This window comes from Stegodyphus dumicola, chromosome 11 (assembly GCF_044657685.1).
Source record: "Stegodyphus dumicola isolate Sdum_Otavi_A_Nest chromosome 11, ASM4465768v1".
NCBI lineage: Eukaryota > Metazoa > Arthropoda > Arachnida > Araneae > Eresidae > Stegodyphus > Stegodyphus dumicola.
Genome location: NC_140778.1, coordinates 82054283 through 82073089, shown reverse-complemented (window position 1 = coordinate 82073089; position 18807 = coordinate 82054283). Strand labels below are relative to the sequence as shown.

Genomic DNA, 18807 nt, shown 5'->3' with positions numbered 1-18807 from the left:
TGAGTTTATAAAATGTGCTTTTATGAAGCACATTTTATAAACTCGGAATGTAGTTATTAACATATTTTTAAAGTAAGTGCATGTCCTGAAATATTCTGATTCTAAAAACATTAAAATAGATCTTGAAAAAAATGTAGCAGCAAGCAAAGCTAATTATAAAAGATTTCAAATGTCTGCATCTGGTTTTAAGAATTGAAACGACAGCATTTAAGATTACATTCTGTTACAGCATTTTTACTCAGTTATATTTTTCATTGTGATCTAATTCTGCAAGTTTAAGAGAAGAAAGGGGAAAACTGTTGCTTCTCTTTTAATAAAAAGATTTTTTTTTTTTTTAATTAAGCATTGAATAATTTAACGCTAAGGGAAATACATTAACAAAATTTGTCTGCTTATGTGTACTGAATTTCATGAAAACAATTGCGAATGACTATCAAGTATGAGGAAATATTATATTTGCCAATCTTCTTTATGACAACAAAGATCACAACAAAATGAATAAAGCTTAGTTTTTTCAAACCCAAAAGCGGCATTCCTAGTGATACAAGACTCAATAAATTTCAAAATAACGTAATAAAAAAGGACATAGATGAGCGGGAAAGACAACCTGCAAATTTCTTATTAAAGGAGGGGAAAGTGTATTAATACACATTTTACAGCATAAAATGAATTTGGAAAGGAATGACTATTTTTAATTAATGTAATCCAGGTGGATTTATCTCAGAGCAAACTAAGAAGGAAGATGATATGTTTCTTTATTATGCAATTAGCAGTTTAAATTGAAAATATTATGGAATATACTCGGTAGATTATAAGTGAAGTAACGCCTTAAATATTTTGGTCTTGAAATAGACTGAGTTATATGCTAACATAGAGTTTGCACATAATTTGTTACATGGTGCTAAAAAAAATTTAAATAACATTTGTATTTATTATGCTATTATATTTGCATTATTATTTGAATATGCTGAGATGAAAAGACTGATATTTAATCCATGTCTACATGATGCCGAAAAAGGTCAGCATAGGCTTTCTTTATATATATTTCCAAGCACAAAGTTTTGAAAAATAAGATATTTACATAGAGGTATGTCATTAACACATTGTGCATATGGTAGAATCCCCTTCCGCAAAGTTAACTTTCTGTGGAAAAAAACTGGTTGGGTATAAAAGTACACATAACTTACGCTAACTTAAATATTACTGTAAAAGGAAAAGGGAAACAACTTTTAACTGGGTGGATTTCTATTACTGCTTAATAAGAAGGTATATGATGCAGTTTTTTTTTTTTTTTTTTTTTTTTTTTCCAAATAGTTAATGATTTTTGCTTAGGGTGATGTCTGATGCAACTCATTAAATGTTTCATATTAGCATTGCTATTTCCTTGGCACCAGCAACATATTTAATATGAAATGCTTTTTTATCCAATACTGAACTTTATAATCAATGAAATGATTAGAAAGTTCAGTATTGGATAATCATTTTATTGACTTATAAAAAAATCGATAAAATGAAAAATTGTTTTAGCTGCTGTATATTTGGACAAAAAATTCTGAATTTCATTTGACAACATGCATTGAAAAGTAATATGTGCCAACCAGTCAATTTGCTATTTGAAGAGATGTGTGAATTTAACATGTAAAGATACAAAATTTTGGTATTTTACAGATTGCGATTATTGTTTTGTGGAAACCATATAAAAAGTTTTTTTTTTTTTTTTTTTTTTTTTTGCAAAACCCTCATATCCAAAGTGGTGAGTAGTTTTCCTAAGATTCCCACCTTTACTTGAACAGCCCAGTAATTGAAAGTGTATGTCTAGAAGGAATAAAAGCTAGTATCTGTTTTCATTTAACACCATATACATTTTTTTTTTCATATACATATACGTTACAAATAAATGTAATGTGAATTTTATTTTATGTATATTTTAAGTTCACAAAATCATCCAGTAATATACATTGTATCTAGTAAAATACAATTTCTAATAGTCATAATTTTAAATATGACTGAATTCAAATGAATAATTATGGGGTATAATAATATGAATTAATTTGTTTCATTTCCTTCCCTCATATATTTTAGAAGTTAATTTTGAATTATTGTTTGCTTTAAATTACAATGTATCAGCTAACTGAAAATATACTGACATTAAAACTGAAATTCCATCACTCGTCATAAAAGTTGTTTCAGAAAAAGACTTTTTTTTTTGTCTTTCAGTGTAACTGCTAAAAAAATTATAAAGATATGATAATGAAACATCAAGTATAACATTGCTCAAACAGGACAGATTTACAAAACAAGAAAAAACAAACAAAAAAAGTATTAATACATGAATAAGTTTTTTCCCCCTTTAAGCTTGGTATAATTTTCTTATTTTTATTTCTGGCTTCCTGATGAATGCTTCAAACTTTTTTGTTGAACACTGCATTGAGCATTTTAATTTGAAATGAGTTACCAATGTTTTCAGAAGTAAACAAACATTCTTAAATGGAAGGAAGTGAGAAATAAAAATATTTCTTTGCCACTTTTAATATACTGATATATGAATGCACTTTATATATAATATTTTGAAAATGTATTAAACTTTGAATATATACTTTGAAACTTGTATATAATATTATTTTGAAAACTTCAAATTTATTATTGAAAACTTTGTGAGTACTATAAAATTATATGAAATGAATGGAAGTTCAGGTAAGGATATATGTTTACATCATATAATGGCAAAAACACTTGATATTCTATCAAGGTTTTAAAAAGCAGGTATTTTCAAAAAGATTTCTAGGTAAAATATTTCACTACTAAGAAACAGTGGTATTTAATAATGCTGAATATAGACTTAAATACAAGAAATGCAAACCAATTTCTAAATAAGGCATAAAAATACAATGTTGGTCTTTGTTTAAATTAACATAGCTACATTAGCTTCCACAAATTCTACTTAATAATACAGCCGCAAAACAAGTTTTGTTTTGTTTTGTTTAGATAAAAATTCAGCTATTATATTGTGTTAAAAATAATTTTATATAAATACTTGAGCAATCAGAAGAGCAGTTTCCAATATCTGATACAAAGGGTTAAATAAAAAATATTTAAAACTGAAGAAATAATACTTTAAATTATAAATGAGTATTAATTTTTCAACATTGGAGGTATACTTTTAAAGCATAATTATAATATTTACGGATGGTTTCACTAACATAACTCTCATTCTGAATATCACATTGCTTTTTTAATTGTTGTTAGTAAATAGTTTAATCCTCTAACACCATTTATATAGAAATGTTTCTTCGAAATAATAAATCAAAAGTCTTTTTTTTTTTTTTTTTTTCCCTTAAATATGCTAAAATGAACTTTATTTTCAAGGAGGGGAAAGGAATTTTGACATAAATAAGAATATACATTTCAGAAAGAGTTAGAGAATTCTTCCCTTTGTATTTTAATTATAAAAGATAAATATATGAGAATTTCATAGTCATTTTGTTTTCAAGTATGAAACTGAAATATCAATACATAAAATCCAGAAAAGGAATGTACTTATATGCCTTTTCTCCTTGATTACTTTAAATAACAAAATGCCACTCAACTAATTGATAAAACATTTATTTTTGAAGTTTTTAAAGTTTTTTTAACAATTGCTATTGTTATGAAATACGTGTAAAGCAAGTATTTTTAGTAACAATTATAAAAATCAGTATTTCCAAAACAACATTATAAAACAAAGATTTACTTGAAAATTATACCAATAATCACCAGAGCTTCATTTCACAGTATGCCTCTGGTAGAAAGGAAAAATATTTGTATATTTATTGAAAAAGGGGGGAATAAACAACAAAACTAATTTTACTATACAAACATAGTTTACAATATATTGTAATCAATTCAAAATAGGAAGAAATACTAAAACAGCATATTTATATAGATTTTTTATACATATTCATTTCATTAAAATTAACATAAATCATCAATTTTTCACACAGCAAAAAACATTTTGGTTAGAAGATAATAAATATATAAAAAAATTATTTTTAAGTCATTTTGTCAGGACTAGTTCACAAAGGAAAATCTCTTTTCTATAAAGTTATATATATAAAGTATCTACAGCATATACACTCAAATTAAAAATTCTAAAAATCGTATTGTAGCAGTATGTGCTGCTAAATAACACACGTTTAAGGATCAAGAACTACACATTTAAGTTACTATTTTTTTAATTACCAAGTTCAAGAAGGTGAAAAAATACTGCATAGTTTGAAATATGCTAGAAAATACTGTATCTTTTATAAATAGTTAAATGTAAAGCTATTCGTCATAAAACTACCTCATTCCATGCAAAATTATGATATCAAAAAGAGTGACTGCACCACATCTAAACAGAACTATTCAATAGTCTAGTCCACATTTTATAATTTTGAATACTACTTTATATTCTTAATTAGCTACTGTTGAATATATTTGTTAAAAACTGCATATTGAACTTGGATTTTGGATGCATAATCTGGAATCAAATTAAATTTAAAAGATCTGTCCACTTTCAGCATAATTTTTCAGATTAATAATTGTTATCATTTTAATCCAAATAAAGGCCTTATACCTCATTATAAAAATGACATGCAACTCTAATTATATTTTGCTTAACAAATAATACTTAATTTTATTTCTTAGAATATATCTTCAAGGACTGTGATATTACTTCTTAAATAGCATAAAAACCTGTTTCAAATATATCATGTATATGCTTTAGTTTGATAATATTGCACTTTTAAGAAATTGAAGTTCATTGGGAAATTCTTAATAAATTCGTTGTCAGCGAAAGTTTTAGTACAATTTGTACAGGACACTTAAATAAAGTAAATAATAAAAAAAAGATTAATAACATAATATACCAAATAATCTCATATTTTTTGCAATTCTTTCTTGGCTCAGAACTTGGTAACTTGTACCACTTATCAAAAATTTCCAAAAGTTTTTTTTAATTAAAATTAAAGTTTATTTCTATACTAAAGATTCTGCGATGTAATCAAATACATACATGATAAAGTAAAATAAGTTCGAATTACATAAAACTTCTGTATTTTAAATTTATTTGACTGAAAGGAAAGGTTTACTACTTATTGAACAATTTAAAACTGAGATGCAAGTCTAACACCTTTTTTCCCCTGAATAACAAAATATTGTTGCAATTTTCAGTATGTTAAGTGATTGTCCGCAATTAGTTTATATTATATTATATAAGTACACTACTCTCATAAATTATTAAATATATTTAAACAATAATTGGCCTTTATTTTAAGAATTTTCTTGTCTGAATAACTGGTCATATTATTCAAGCATGCTTTTAACAGTTACAAGAAAAAAGTCTGGATTACTAATAACCATAATGCATTTCAAGTGTTAATCCTTTAATATCAATAATAACAAAAGGGAGAAGGTATAAACATACTTTTCCAATTAAAAATCAACTGCAATTTTTATTATTGCACACAGAATTATTTCTTTGCCTTAAACCAAAATGTGGAATTTCCAAATGGTATTTTCAAAGTCCAAGATAAATACTAAATGTAACCAACTAAGATCAACTAAGTCATGTAGTCAGTAACTTCTTCAACTCTTCTAGTTCATCCTTCATACAACGCATGTATGCAGTTGTCTCCCATAACATTTTTACAAGTGTTTTGGTATTGGTCTCATCTAATGCAACATTTTCTGTCAGTTGAGGGTTCAGACGAAAGTAAGGAATATTCAACATGTCACACAATGCAAGAGCCCGGGCTGTAACTCGACCATCAGTTTGTGTAGCCTGTAAGAAATGTACTGCAATCTTATTACATGAAAGATCATTCAGGAAAGAAAACAGATTTTACTTTGAGGCATGATTTCAAGATGAATGTGGCATGTTTTATCTGCTTTAAATTATATAACTGTGACTTGGCTGTTAAAAAATGCACTTCTGCAACAAAACAAGCAACCCTTTTCAGCTTTCTCCATTAAAATTACATGTTATAACAAAAAGAACAAAATTTAGCATTTCATTGTTAATTTAATTATTCCATACCCCAAAAAATGCTAACTTTTAATTTAGGTTCAGTAATAATATATATACACTGTGTGTTTAGTTTTAAGACTTACATAAGTAAGAATTTATTTCATTGTTTAAATTTGTTATAAAACTTTTTTTCCCCATTTCATAGTCTCCGTTTAATTAAAATATGCTAAACTGAAAAAATAAAATTCTCTTACTTGCCTAGCAGAAAATATGTACATAATCTACAGAGAAAAGATTTTCATTCCTATTAGGTTATACAGCTAGATTGTGATCCCAGTTACTCTAAATAATTGGAATCCTACAGCATATTTAATTGAATGTAAAAAGACTATAAGACAATATTACATTTCAAATGTATCAATAAAACAGTGCAAAAAGCTGACACATTAATTAGGTGTATGGATATGAAATTTACTTAATTCAGTGTTTAAATAAATCACAATAAAATGTAAAACTACCATCTTTCACAGTAAATGTGTTGAAACCATATTATATATTATAGATCACATGTAAAACTTATGAAAATCTGTATTAGTTGTATATAGATTTTTAAAATTTTTTTCAAAAACTGATTATTGTAAAACAAATTCTAATGAACTATAACTGAAAAATACTTTGATTTTATCTGTCCAATCAACTGTAGATTTTTGAGTAAAATGTAACACATAAGAAACTATTTACAAAATAATTCAAAATTTAATATTGCTGTAACTGTAAAGGCAAAAAAGTTAAAAGAAATGCAAATTTGATATTGAATGAACTTGCATAAACCTTAGTCTGTAATCATGTAGTTTGCTATGCACTGCTTTTAGTTAAGTTTTTTCCCTTAGATGGCACCACTAAAACACTATTTGTAAATCTGATTGTGATAAAATGGCAAGAAAAAGAAATGATTAAACAACAATTAAATTTTAGTGCCACCATCTAAAAAATAAATAAAAGCAGTAAACTCTGTTTTCATTATTTTCAGCAGTCTAATTCCTTAAAATTATGTGAAGAACGTTTGAAATTTTACATATCACCATTTCTTTCTATCATAACTGCCAACCTTGTATTATGAAAACCTAGGAGATTCCAAGAAATTGTATGCTAACAAAAGGACATGATTTTAAAGGAATTCCAAACTTAAATAATAAATATAATTTAAATTATAATGCATAATTCACATTACTGACCTGTTTATAACATGATTCTTATGTAAAACATATTGATACTTAGCTAAAAAATATGAAATTTATAATATTTCATTTCATTTCATAATTTTCTCGTACTTTTCTACTGAGAAGTTCCTGGGTTGGGAAGCAAAGTTTTAATTCAATTAATGTATACACCATTCTAAGGATAAATCTAGCAATACACCATTTATTGATGCACAGCAAAATCAAATCTATAAAGGGTGTTCACACACTTTTGTAATGATTTTGATTTTTAATAATTGTATTTAAATATTAATTTTAAAATACAAACGTTAATGGCATCAAATTGGAATAAGGATTAATTATTGTCTGCAGCATTTAAAATATTCTTTTCTTTAAAATGTTGCTGAAGAATTAAACAATATATCGAAAGCTAAATTTTTACACTGTCTTGAAGAGAAATACTCTTTATCTCAATTATTAGAAAAAAGAAAATGTGAAAAACATAGTTTTAATATTTCTACATATAAAATAAGTGACATAATTAATATGAAAGGAAAGAAACGTCAAAGTTTACATCTGACTGGGAAAAATGCATACTCAATAAAGGTACATACAGCTCTTATTATATCTAAAGTTACATCTCATGCTTTAAAGGAAAATCCAGCCCCCCCCCCAAAGAGCTATTACAAAATCTTTAAATATCTCTGTAGGAACTATGAACAAAATTATAAAATCTGATTAAAGATAATCAAAACAAAAAACAATGTTCATTGCCCAACGCCGAAACATGCTTCTAAGCGTAAGACTATGTGCAGATTGCCGTAAGAAAATTATTTGACATGCAGAAAATGGAAATATATAGTTACAATTGATGAGACTTGAATAGTCTTATCTGATTGGAATAGAAAAATACCTATTTTTTACTGAAAAAGACTTAATATGTTGGTTCAGAGAAAAGGTGGAAAGTTTTTCTTATGGTTTTATGGTTATTACTGGTTTCTCTTACAATGGAAAACTAAAAATAAGGAGAGTAGAAAAAAATGTCAAAATTAATTTGGATTTTTATCAGAAATATGTTTTAACACCTATTTTTAAAGAATAAATTCCATCTCTTTATCTAAACAATCTTCTTAATGTTAAGTTGAATCAGGATAAAACTCCAAGCCATACCCATACTTGCCAACCTATGACACTCAAAAATCAGGAGATTTTTTTAAGAAATTAGGAGATTTTTCACAATGTTAAAAAGACTTTTTAAATGATAAAAATATAGTTTTTAATAATGAATGAACTTTAAGTAGTAACTAATTCTTAAATGCAAGCAACACAAAATACCTTACACATAAAAAAATTTTTACTACACGCATCGTTTAAGAAAAAAAAAAAAGACTCTTTAATCAGTTTTCGTACAAATGTTATAAACAGTGGCAGATTTTGCTTTCTTTAAGAAAGAAACTTTATCATTGTGTTCACAGCAATTGCCACGTAGGCCTGCTTTCGCTTATAAAAGTTTTTCTAATTTGCCATCTCTAATATTAGATCTAAATTTAGTCCTCGTTTTCGCAACAACACTGAGGATCCTCTCACCCTCTGCATTACTATAGGGAACTGTCAAGATGACCAACACAATTCTAGACAGTTCACTATATTTTAAAATTCCATCAGCACCTTTCAGTTTTGCAATTAAACTCCACTGGGTGTCAATCGTAGCTGATTTTATAACTTCATCCAAGTTTTCTAATTGTAAACTGCTGTTATGCAGCTGTTGGAACTGTTTTAATTTTTCCTTCCTTTTAGAACTCCTTTCAAGATAATAATAAATATCAACAATGTGTTCATCCACATTTATTGGTAAAGAAGTTGCCCCTTTTTCAGCTGCTAAATTTAAGAGGTGACAGGTGCACCTCATAATCTGAATTTTCCTTTCTTAAGATGCCTGCAACACCAGCCTTCCAAGCCTACCAATACTGGTGCATTATCGGCACCAAGTGCTAAGCAATTATCCAGAGTGCCTGCAGTTTTCTTTTAAAGTTTTAATAATTAGCTGTGCTATATTAAAGCCTGTCAAATGTCCTTATAAAGTGGGAACATAAAGTAAACTGCACTCAATTTTTGAAGACTCTGGATCAAAAAAAGAAACAACAATTGGATACAGTTTTGAATCGGTATTATTGCTTCCATCAGTAGAGAGGCAGACCGGAGCTGTTTTAATGCAATCAATAACTGAAGATTTATTTTTCAAACCCATTTCTTTAACAATTGCACCTGTTTTGATTCTTGCACCTTGAGTATTTCTTGGCGATTTCACTATCGGGAAACATTTTTTTAAATAAAGCTGCAGCGTGATCCGATGCATTCAGTAGCAGGTTGTGCTCCAGTAAAAAGGCAGAGAACAGACATTCTGCATTAATAACTTTTTGGTCCTTTGTTTCCGAAGAAAATTTTAATTTTTCGTTTTTTTCAAAATAACTCATGTTATCCTTGTGTTTTTGTGTACGCACATGTTTGAGAACATCCGCCCTTCCAACATATGAAATCGAAAAATCGCAATGACAGGCGGTACACATCGCAAATTTATTACATTTCCTTGAGGAAATAATGGAAGGAAAGTCAACTGTGTACGATTTTTGAAACGTACACGAGTATTTCATCTTTCTCACAGACGTAACAAAAGATGATAATTTCTAAAACTATTTCCCTAAGCCACGTGTACTCACACAACTCAGGACAAAATGAACGAAATAACTAAAAAGAACGTCCAAATAACAACTTGCTTTGTCCTCATTGGCTAATATATGCCAGCTGACACGCAATGGAGCTCGAAGCCTATTGGAGAACTGGAGAATGACGTTTCTGGATACGTATAATGCTCTCACTCACAAAGCAGAAGCTATCTGATTCGCAAGGTTTTGTTTTAGATATAATGTAGAGAAAATTCAATTGGTTTCAGACGTCCAAAAGCACTTTTTTTATTCATATAACAAAGTATTAAGCCAAGTTGCATAAAAATTGTGAGAAATATTAAGAATAAGAAAAAGTCGGGAGAAATATATTGTAAATCGGGTTGGCGGGAGAGCGGTCGAAAATCGGGAGTCTCCTGCCTAAATCGGGAGAGTTGGCAACTCTGCATACCTCTAAATCTACCGCTCTGTTTTTTCAAGAAATGAAACCGAAATTGAAGCTATTCCATTTAAATGCATCCCACCCAAGTCTCCTGACATGTCTCCTATGGATTACGGTTCATATGGACTTTTAAAACAAACTCTTTATAAGCGACATCCCAAAACATTGGATGGACTCTGGAAGATTGTGAAGGAGGAGTGGAATATAATCAACCTTGATATTTTAAGAAAATGACTTTTATCTTGGAAATCAAGATGTAATATGATAGTTCAACAAAAGGGCTATCAGATTGAACATATTAGAAAATAAAACTCTAAGGTTATTTTATATATAAATCCTTGCAAAATCCTTACAAAAATGTGTGAACACCCTCTGTAAATGTTAATTAATTAAATATGTGTTGAATCTTCATTAAAAGTTGTACAAATGTAATTCAATAAAAAAAGATTATGTTGAAAATCACCATGAATGGAAGGATGGAATTTGCATAGTTTAAACTCTGTTAATTCAATAAATTTCATTTATTGCTAAAAAAATCTCTTATAATTTTCTTTAATAAAGACTAGAATTTCAAAACCAGGGATCTTCCATTAAATCTGGGAGAACTGGCACTATGCTTGTATACCCGGGGGGGGGGGGGGGGATGCAGTCAGCCTGACTCCACCTACTTCCTCCTATGCCATTAAAAAATTGTCTAAATCTAAAATAAATTTACATGTACTTTTTGAGGTTTGCAAAGAGAGGAGGGATGATCTATAGCAATGGTAAAAGGTGTGATTGGGCAAAAAAGGTTGAGAACCACTACTCAATACTTTAAAGAAGAAAATAATGCATAGAAAATGGAAACATGCATGTCATGAAAAATGTACAGCACTCAGTAGATTAAACAAAAGATTCTAATACTATTTTAAGTAAAAAAGCCTACATCACTTTGAATGATCACATATATCTTACATGATGGCATCTTTAAATGAGGAATATACTTTAAAAACAGTATGTATCACTCATTTAGTTCTTGAATATATGCTATCTTTATGTGACAGTGACATTTTAGAATTATATTTAAATAACCAAACATGCAAATACTTCATTTCAACTATGCAATATTACAATAAATTAAATATAATAAAAGTTTGTTTATAAACATACTTGATCAACCAAAAGTTGGCCTAAATTTGTAACTCCCAGAGCCATTCTACAAGCACCCCATAAAGAATCTGGACGGAAAACATCAATTGTATCCACAGGCACAAGAGGAGGCCTTCCAGTGCCCATAGATACAACAACTTTGATTTTGCATACTTGATTTTCCTTGCCCTAATTAAAAAAAAAAAAAAAAAGAGCAAGAAATAAAAACAAATCAAATAAAAAATTGTGAATCAAACTGATCCTAATAGAGACTCACATAGCATGACTTTGAAAATGCATAAGATATTATTGGAGAAAAGAAACATATAATGCATTCCAAAAATATATGTGCATATTGAGAACCTAACCCCCTCCTAACAAAGTTGTAATTAATTTAAAATAAGATACAAATATTCAAAGTTATACTAAATAAAGATATAAAAAAAATCATGGCTATTATGAGCAAACAATAATAATACAAATGATTTTAAGCTACCAGCTCATAACACTTATAGCATATAAAAAATTGCTAAACTGTGCGAGTTCACTTAATCTCTAATACTCAAATTCATCTGGATTAAAGTGTTTTACTACAATAAAAACTGATCTGCGTATTCATTTTCAATTTGTGAATTAATTTACTGATACAAAAAACATACATCACAAAATTAGCATTTTGAAAATCTAAAAAGAGATAGTTCTATTTAAAAGAAGAAAAATTTTTCACAATATAATAAATTTGCCTTATGCTTTCATATCTAAGATAAGGCAAATTGATAATGCAGTTCAAATACGTCATTAACAATATAAATCATTCACATCATAAGATGTGATAAGGCAAATTTATAATGCAGTTCAAATATGTCATTAATAATATAAATAATTCAAATCATAACACAACACAGCTTTTAATACATTTAAAAAATGTAAAACAAAAGAAATACTAACCACTGCAGTTAATGACTGATTACACTGATGGATTTCTGTTATTGCATCTAAGGTGGGGTTATTTGATATGAGGCCTCCATCGATATAAGGCCCTGAGGCACGAAAATAAGTTGGTGCAGCTCCTGTAGCTCTTGCGGCTTGCCATATAAGCTGCTCTAAAAATAAAAATATTTCAAGTAATTTTTGCAAAATTACTTTAATAAATGCTCTTAATTACAATGCAAAATTGTCTGGAATTATTTGGAAAATTCCTGCATATTCATGAATATATAGTAGTTGGACCTAATCCAAATACTTCTGAAACTAACATTAGTCATGAAGTCAGAATTAATCAAATATTAAATTTACTGCAGAAAACATTTCTGTTTTATTTAACACACTGTATGGAGTCTGTTGCATCATAATAAATTCATATAGCATGTAAAAACATGACTGTAAAATGTAAGAATGGTTCACTTCCCCAATTTTTAGAGATGGCAAAACATTGTATCCAACTGGGATACTACAGATTAAAATTGGAAACCTGGTTCCTGAAGACTTTTATTCCAAAATTCATGTGAACCTATACAGAGTTTAATAAAATAATAAGAACCGATGGGATAATTAGCAGAATCTGAAACTCAGTAACTGAAATCAACAAGCAGTTCCAAGAAATGTAACCCATTTTCATAGAATTATAACAGCAAATAAGATAGCATAAATAATAATCATCCAATTAATTTTATTTCTAGAAAAAAGTACAGGCTGTGAATTGCTTAAATCCACAGTCTGTAGATGAAATGCAAACTGCTATTATTTTTGTCCTTAGCAGATGATACAACAATATTCTTTTAATGGGATAAAATTATGTATGGATCCCATACCTAAAAGAAAGTTGACTGGCCCAAAGGCCATATTATTTTCGTAAATCCAGTTTCATACTTTCTCCACTATGTACTCTTTTTAAGTGTCAAAATTAACCAAAGAAGCATTTTAGTAAAGTAAACTTCTTCCTACCATAAGGCATGGTGGTGTGTCTGTGATGATTTAGGTCATAATACCCTGGTATTTTATTTAACAAGAACAATTGCATTTTGCAACTTCAACTATAATCAAAGCAAATGCTTTAAGTGCACTAATGTATACAAATGTTTGTAATTCTAGATAATCATGCATGCTTCCAAAATTTTTTTCTTGTCAGATAGTGATTTAAGAAGGCCCAAAACAAGATTTAATATTTTTCATATCAAACAGTCAACTTATCCACAGTCCAGTAATGTGACCACTTGTCAAAAGCCAGAATAACCACGTTTCACAGAGCGGACTCTGCCAGATGTGCAGGAAGAGAGTCAATTAGGTTCTTGAAGGTGTTTATTAGGATGTTGAATTATGCCAACTCCAGCTGCACTAGGTTACGTGGCTGAGGATCCATGGCACAAACAACCTGCTTGAGGTGGTTCCACAGATTCTCGATTGGGTTTAAGTCTGGGGAGTTTGCTGGCCACAGGAGAGTACGGTAAACTCATCCTAGTGTTCTTTGAACCATGTGTGTGCACTGCAAACTGTATGACACTTCGCTTTGTCCTGCTGGTAGATGCCATCATTCTAAAGAAAAAGAATTCACATGCAGGGGTGGACATGGTCCACAAGAATAGATGTGTATTTCTATTGATCTATCATGCCTTTCACAATGATGAGTGCACCCAGAAAAAGCCATGAAAACATTCCCCAGATTATAAGTCTCCCTCCTAGCTTGGACCCTTCCGGCTATTGTTGCATGGTGTTTGCTTTCCAATGTTTCATGCTGTATATGCCAACATTCATATGTCATATGGAACATAAAGCATTATTCATTGGAAAAAGCCACCTGTTGTCACTCAGTGGACATCCAGTTGTGGTACTGGCATGCAGATTCCAGCCTTTATTACCGATGAACTGCAATCAACATAGGTGCTTTAACCAGGCATCTGCTGTGAAAGCCCATACGCAGCAATGTTCACTGAACCATCATCGAGGAGACTCTGCTGGTAAACCCTTGGTACATCTGAGGGGTCAGTTGCTCAGCGGTTCCACATCTACTTGCCCAAACTCATCTCCACAGCCGTTGTTCACCTCTGTCATCTATGGCTTATGGTGCACCATATTTGACATGTTGCTGATTTTGGATTGTGCCATTCTGCCATGCACGATAAACTTTTACTATGGCAGCACGCAAACAGTTTACAAAATTAGCAGTTTTTCATAGTCTAAAAAAGCAATGTTGGCAAGAACTACACTGTTTTCCAATAAATTTTCTGCAGCTTAATTCTGCATTGCCTTCAAATGTTATTCACAAGTTCGGGGTAAATTTTTAAAGAACCCCAAGACTATTAAAAAATATTCACAGCAAAAAGAATCTGTGCATTAATTAAGTACTAGTTCAGCATTGACAGAATACATTGACTATATAAATCTCCCCCCCCCCAATACATAAATATTAGGCTACTTTATGTTAAAATGTCCACTAAAAAGGCCTGCTTTAATTATCCAGTTGATATTTGAAAGGATAACTATAATAGGGGATTTTTAAGATTTTTCTCACGTGTAATATAAACACAAACTAAGTTTCTGAAGATGGTCTTCATAAAGCCATTCTATTTAAGGCAGACAGCCCTTAAGAGGTTTAGCTATAATAAATAACCTACTGAACTTACCTCTAGGATTAGGAAGAGGCTCATTAGTAAGAATATCTTTTTCAATATGATTCAGAATTTCCATTGGCGATTTATAATTCCGAAAAATGTGTAGATCTGCAGGTTTTCTATCACCTCTTGTAGCAGTTATCATAATCCTATAAAAAGAAAGAAAATAATAAGTGCAAATTAATTAAAGACTCAATAAATTTTTCATATGATGTTAGAAATACAATAACATCTATTTAAATATATACAAAAATATTTTTATATTTTCTCCTACAGAGTTGTATATAATGTAAATGTGTTTTAGTTAATGTTTTGCATCCCTGCCACTTTTAGCCAACCAGAGCACACAGTCTATTGACTACTCTTCAACTATCACTATTATAAACTGAAATGAACGTGATTAATTCTGCTCATCTTTCATCTTCCCACGACCTAGATTATATTTTTCTGAACATTTTGCTGGGTCACACGAACATATTCACCAGTTTTAGATATTGTAAATGTACAAGTATCTTAAACTTTATTGTATTTCATTAATAATATTCATTATTTAAATTAAATAAAATCTAAGAGAGCCTTACAATGACTGCCATAGAACAATTGAAAGAAATTACCCTTGATTAGTTTGGTTTATACCAGTCTTATCCAGTATATTATTTTTCAGATTCACTTATAATAAACTCACAATTTATTCCCACTACCACCACCACAAGCAAAGTAATAAAAAAAATTCTCCATGAGCATGTTATGTTTTCTCAGCATAAGAGCAAATGCCAGCTTTGTACACAAGAATGTTTTAAACCCATTAATTATTACCATGACTCATACATCGTAAGTTATTCTGGTTCCCTTTAAAAAATAAATGGGCTGCTTTGATACATGATGTTCATTTTACATTTTAATTCTTGATGCCCATTATCCAGTAATTACATTTGTTTTGTTAAATACTACTCAGATTTGTCACCAAAGGATGATTCCGGTTTATGAGCTTACTCACAAATCAATCCAACAAAAAACCTTCAAATATGACTTAACTTGTAACTAACAGTCAATATACTGATAAAAATGCACATGACAAGCTTGAAAAAAATTATAGTGGTTTAGTATTATGATCAAAGTCACATATATGATCATGAACAGAACTGATAAAGTGATGATTACACATAAATACAATTTCAAATGTTTTATGAGGTAAAATAGATCATCTTTTATTTTTTCAAATTTTCAGGAATTAGTTTCACTAGTGCTTATTTGATACACTAAAACACAAATATACATGCAAACAAAAGTCTATAGGAATAACAAAAGTTATAGAAATTTCATATTAAGATAATAAATTATTAAAGTTGTACAGTATGCTGAGAAATTACTTAAATAATCATGAGAATAATTAAATTTAGAAAGGAGGTTAACACTAACATAAAGTACATACATTGAAACAAAAATAATTTAATAAAATTAATATAATTAATTGTTGAAAAAATTTTTGGTCTTTTTTTAAGGAGCAGCTGAAGAATTTTCAATAGGGCCATGTTTCTAAATAATATCTGGATAACTGTGAAATCTTGAAATGATTCAAAAGAAAGTGCAAAATAAAAAAATAATTTAATTAATTATTAAGATATAATCTGCTGCAACATAACCCTAAAATAAAATATACTACAAAAATAAACATAAAAAGAATTATTGAAGTAAGAAACCTAATTTCAAACCGAAGAAAAGACAAAATTGCTATAAAAAACTTTGTAAATCAACAGTAAATATATTTCAAGTCAAAATTTTTGAGCAAATTTACTAAACATAAAATTAATAAGAAGTTTTTTTTTTTTTTTTTTTTTTTTTTTTTTTAATGCAGAACAAATTCCAAACTGCAGGGGGGAAAAAAAAAGTTTCAGCCTAGAATGGAAAAAAAGAAAAACTAAAACTAAAATTGGCAATATGTTTTTATTTCTGATTTACAAAGTTTTTTTTTTTTTTTTTACTTTTTTAATATAACATTGCTTTGCTTTTAATTTACCCATTTTTTTTCCCCCAGGTTTCTTTACTACAAGAATTCTTTTAATACACTTTATTTTTTGTTTCGGAGTAATATCAAAGCAGATTATGTTTTGATGATTAATATTTAAAAAAACTTTATTTATTGCACTTTTAATATATCTTTAATTAATGATTTTAATTATATTAATTTTTTATTTGGTACTTTCCACTGAATTGTTTCAAAAATTTCTAATCATCCAGATATAACTCAGGAATGTTGCTCTGCTGAAAATTCGTCAGTTGTTCTTACAAAAAGACAAAGGGATTTTTAACAATCTGCTATATTAATTTTATTATGTTATTAAGTACATTAATTTTATCATGTTATTTTACTAAACTGTTTTTGTTTTAATTTTGATGCATGCACTTCCTGTTAGACTGTTAACCTCGTTTACTGATTTAATTACTACCTCTTGATATATATACATAATTTGGTAAAAAGGTTTCTGAAAATGTAAGCCTTAGGCTAAATTTGGCTAGAAATTATAGATAAAATATGTAATGTATTAAAATGCTTCAAGCATCTATGTCATCAAGGAAAGGCTAAACAAAAACACATTTATACCATACAAACATTTTTTCGTGTTTTATGAGTGCTTCAAGAAATTCTCTCTAAATTCATAAAAGACTTTCTAGAACAAGTTTTTCCCAAATGCCTGGTTGTGACCTTAATGACAAGATTTAGTAAGTTAATGTCTTCATAGCTGGCATATGATACTGAAACTTATTAGTTTTATTTCTTGCTTTAGTTCCTATCTTAATGTTATTTGCAGCATCACCAAAAGTTTTTTAAGCTTGATTGGAGTATGCCAGCAGACTCAAGCAAAGCTTTCATATGAAAGTGACAACATCGAGTCTAGATTAGAGAACTAAAAAATGTCTAGGGTCTACTGCTTTATCCCAATCAATTTTTGGTAGTGACAAAGCTTTATTCATAATTTCAGTAATTTTCTGATAGTTATTAATTCAGATACTGCATACATTTTTGTACTTATTTACTAATAATCATAATATTATATGGCAGGGGTGGCCAAATTTCCTGTCAATAAGAACTACATGTTGGAATTCAGGAATGTTTGAGAGACACAATGAGATTTTCCAAAAGCCACAAGTCCATACTTACATCATTTTAAAAAAGTAGTGGAACAGGTTTCAGATGGAAAGAAACAATCACTCAATGACAGTTTGCCTTCAGCATGTGATGATGTGTCAAAAACAATGCAGAGTTTTGTTTTTTGATGCTAGGTTTTCCCTAATTACTGCATAATGTGATAAAAAGTACCTTTTTTTTAGTTTTTAAATACTCTGATTGTAAATGTTAATCTATCATAGCTGCTCATGAAACTCTAGACTGGTCTTAGATTTTTGCCAGAGGACTTGACTCGTTTTCTGCTACCTCAAAATTATCCCATAATTTCTCTGTATGCTTGTCCCAGGCAAGCAAGCTACATATCTGTAGTGCCAAAACCATCTAAAGATAACATTGTCTTCTAAGTTGTAACTACCATCAGATTTATAAGAAATTCCCAAAGCTTTCAAGTGCCATAAATTTCTCATTAATTTGGACATTGAATCAACTATTAAATTATTTTTTACTGGTATCAAATTATGATAGTGAATGTTTCTCATGCATTACATTCATTTTCTGTTTCTGCTTGCAGATCACCCCAGTTTAGTTTCTACTCCTACTAATGATTCAGAAATTCAATAGACACCTCCCTGTAAA

At 29.1% G+C, this 18807-nt stretch overlaps 2 protein-coding genes across 4 annotated transcripts in view; both read right to left on the bottom strand.

Annotated features, from left to right (window-relative positions):
- LOC118203853 (uncharacterized) overlaps positions 1-18807 on the bottom strand; it is a 262288-nt gene that overhangs the window by 25471 nt on the left and 218010 nt on the right. The gene's annotated exons all lie outside the window — the stretch shown is intronic.
- The window catches only part of iPLA2-VIA (calcium-independent phospholipase A2 VIA), a 68969-nt gene continuing 53126 nt past the window's right edge, over positions 2965-18807 (bottom strand). For 2 of the 3 annotated variants that reach the window (XM_035374774.2, XM_035374778.2), the window contains 4 exons: positions 15057-15193; positions 12385-12539; positions 11458-11625; positions 2965-5800 (listed from right to left, as the gene is read on the bottom strand). In XM_035374774.2, coding sequence (XP_035230665.1) covers positions 5585-5800; positions 11458-11625; positions 12385-12539; positions 15057-15193 — 676 coding nt within the window. In that variant the 3' untranslated portion in view covers positions 2965-5584. Of the gene's footprint in view, positions 5815-11457; positions 11626-12384; positions 12540-15056; positions 15194-18807 lie in introns of all 3 variants that reach the window. The other variant, XM_085826904.1, reaches the window with a different exon arrangement.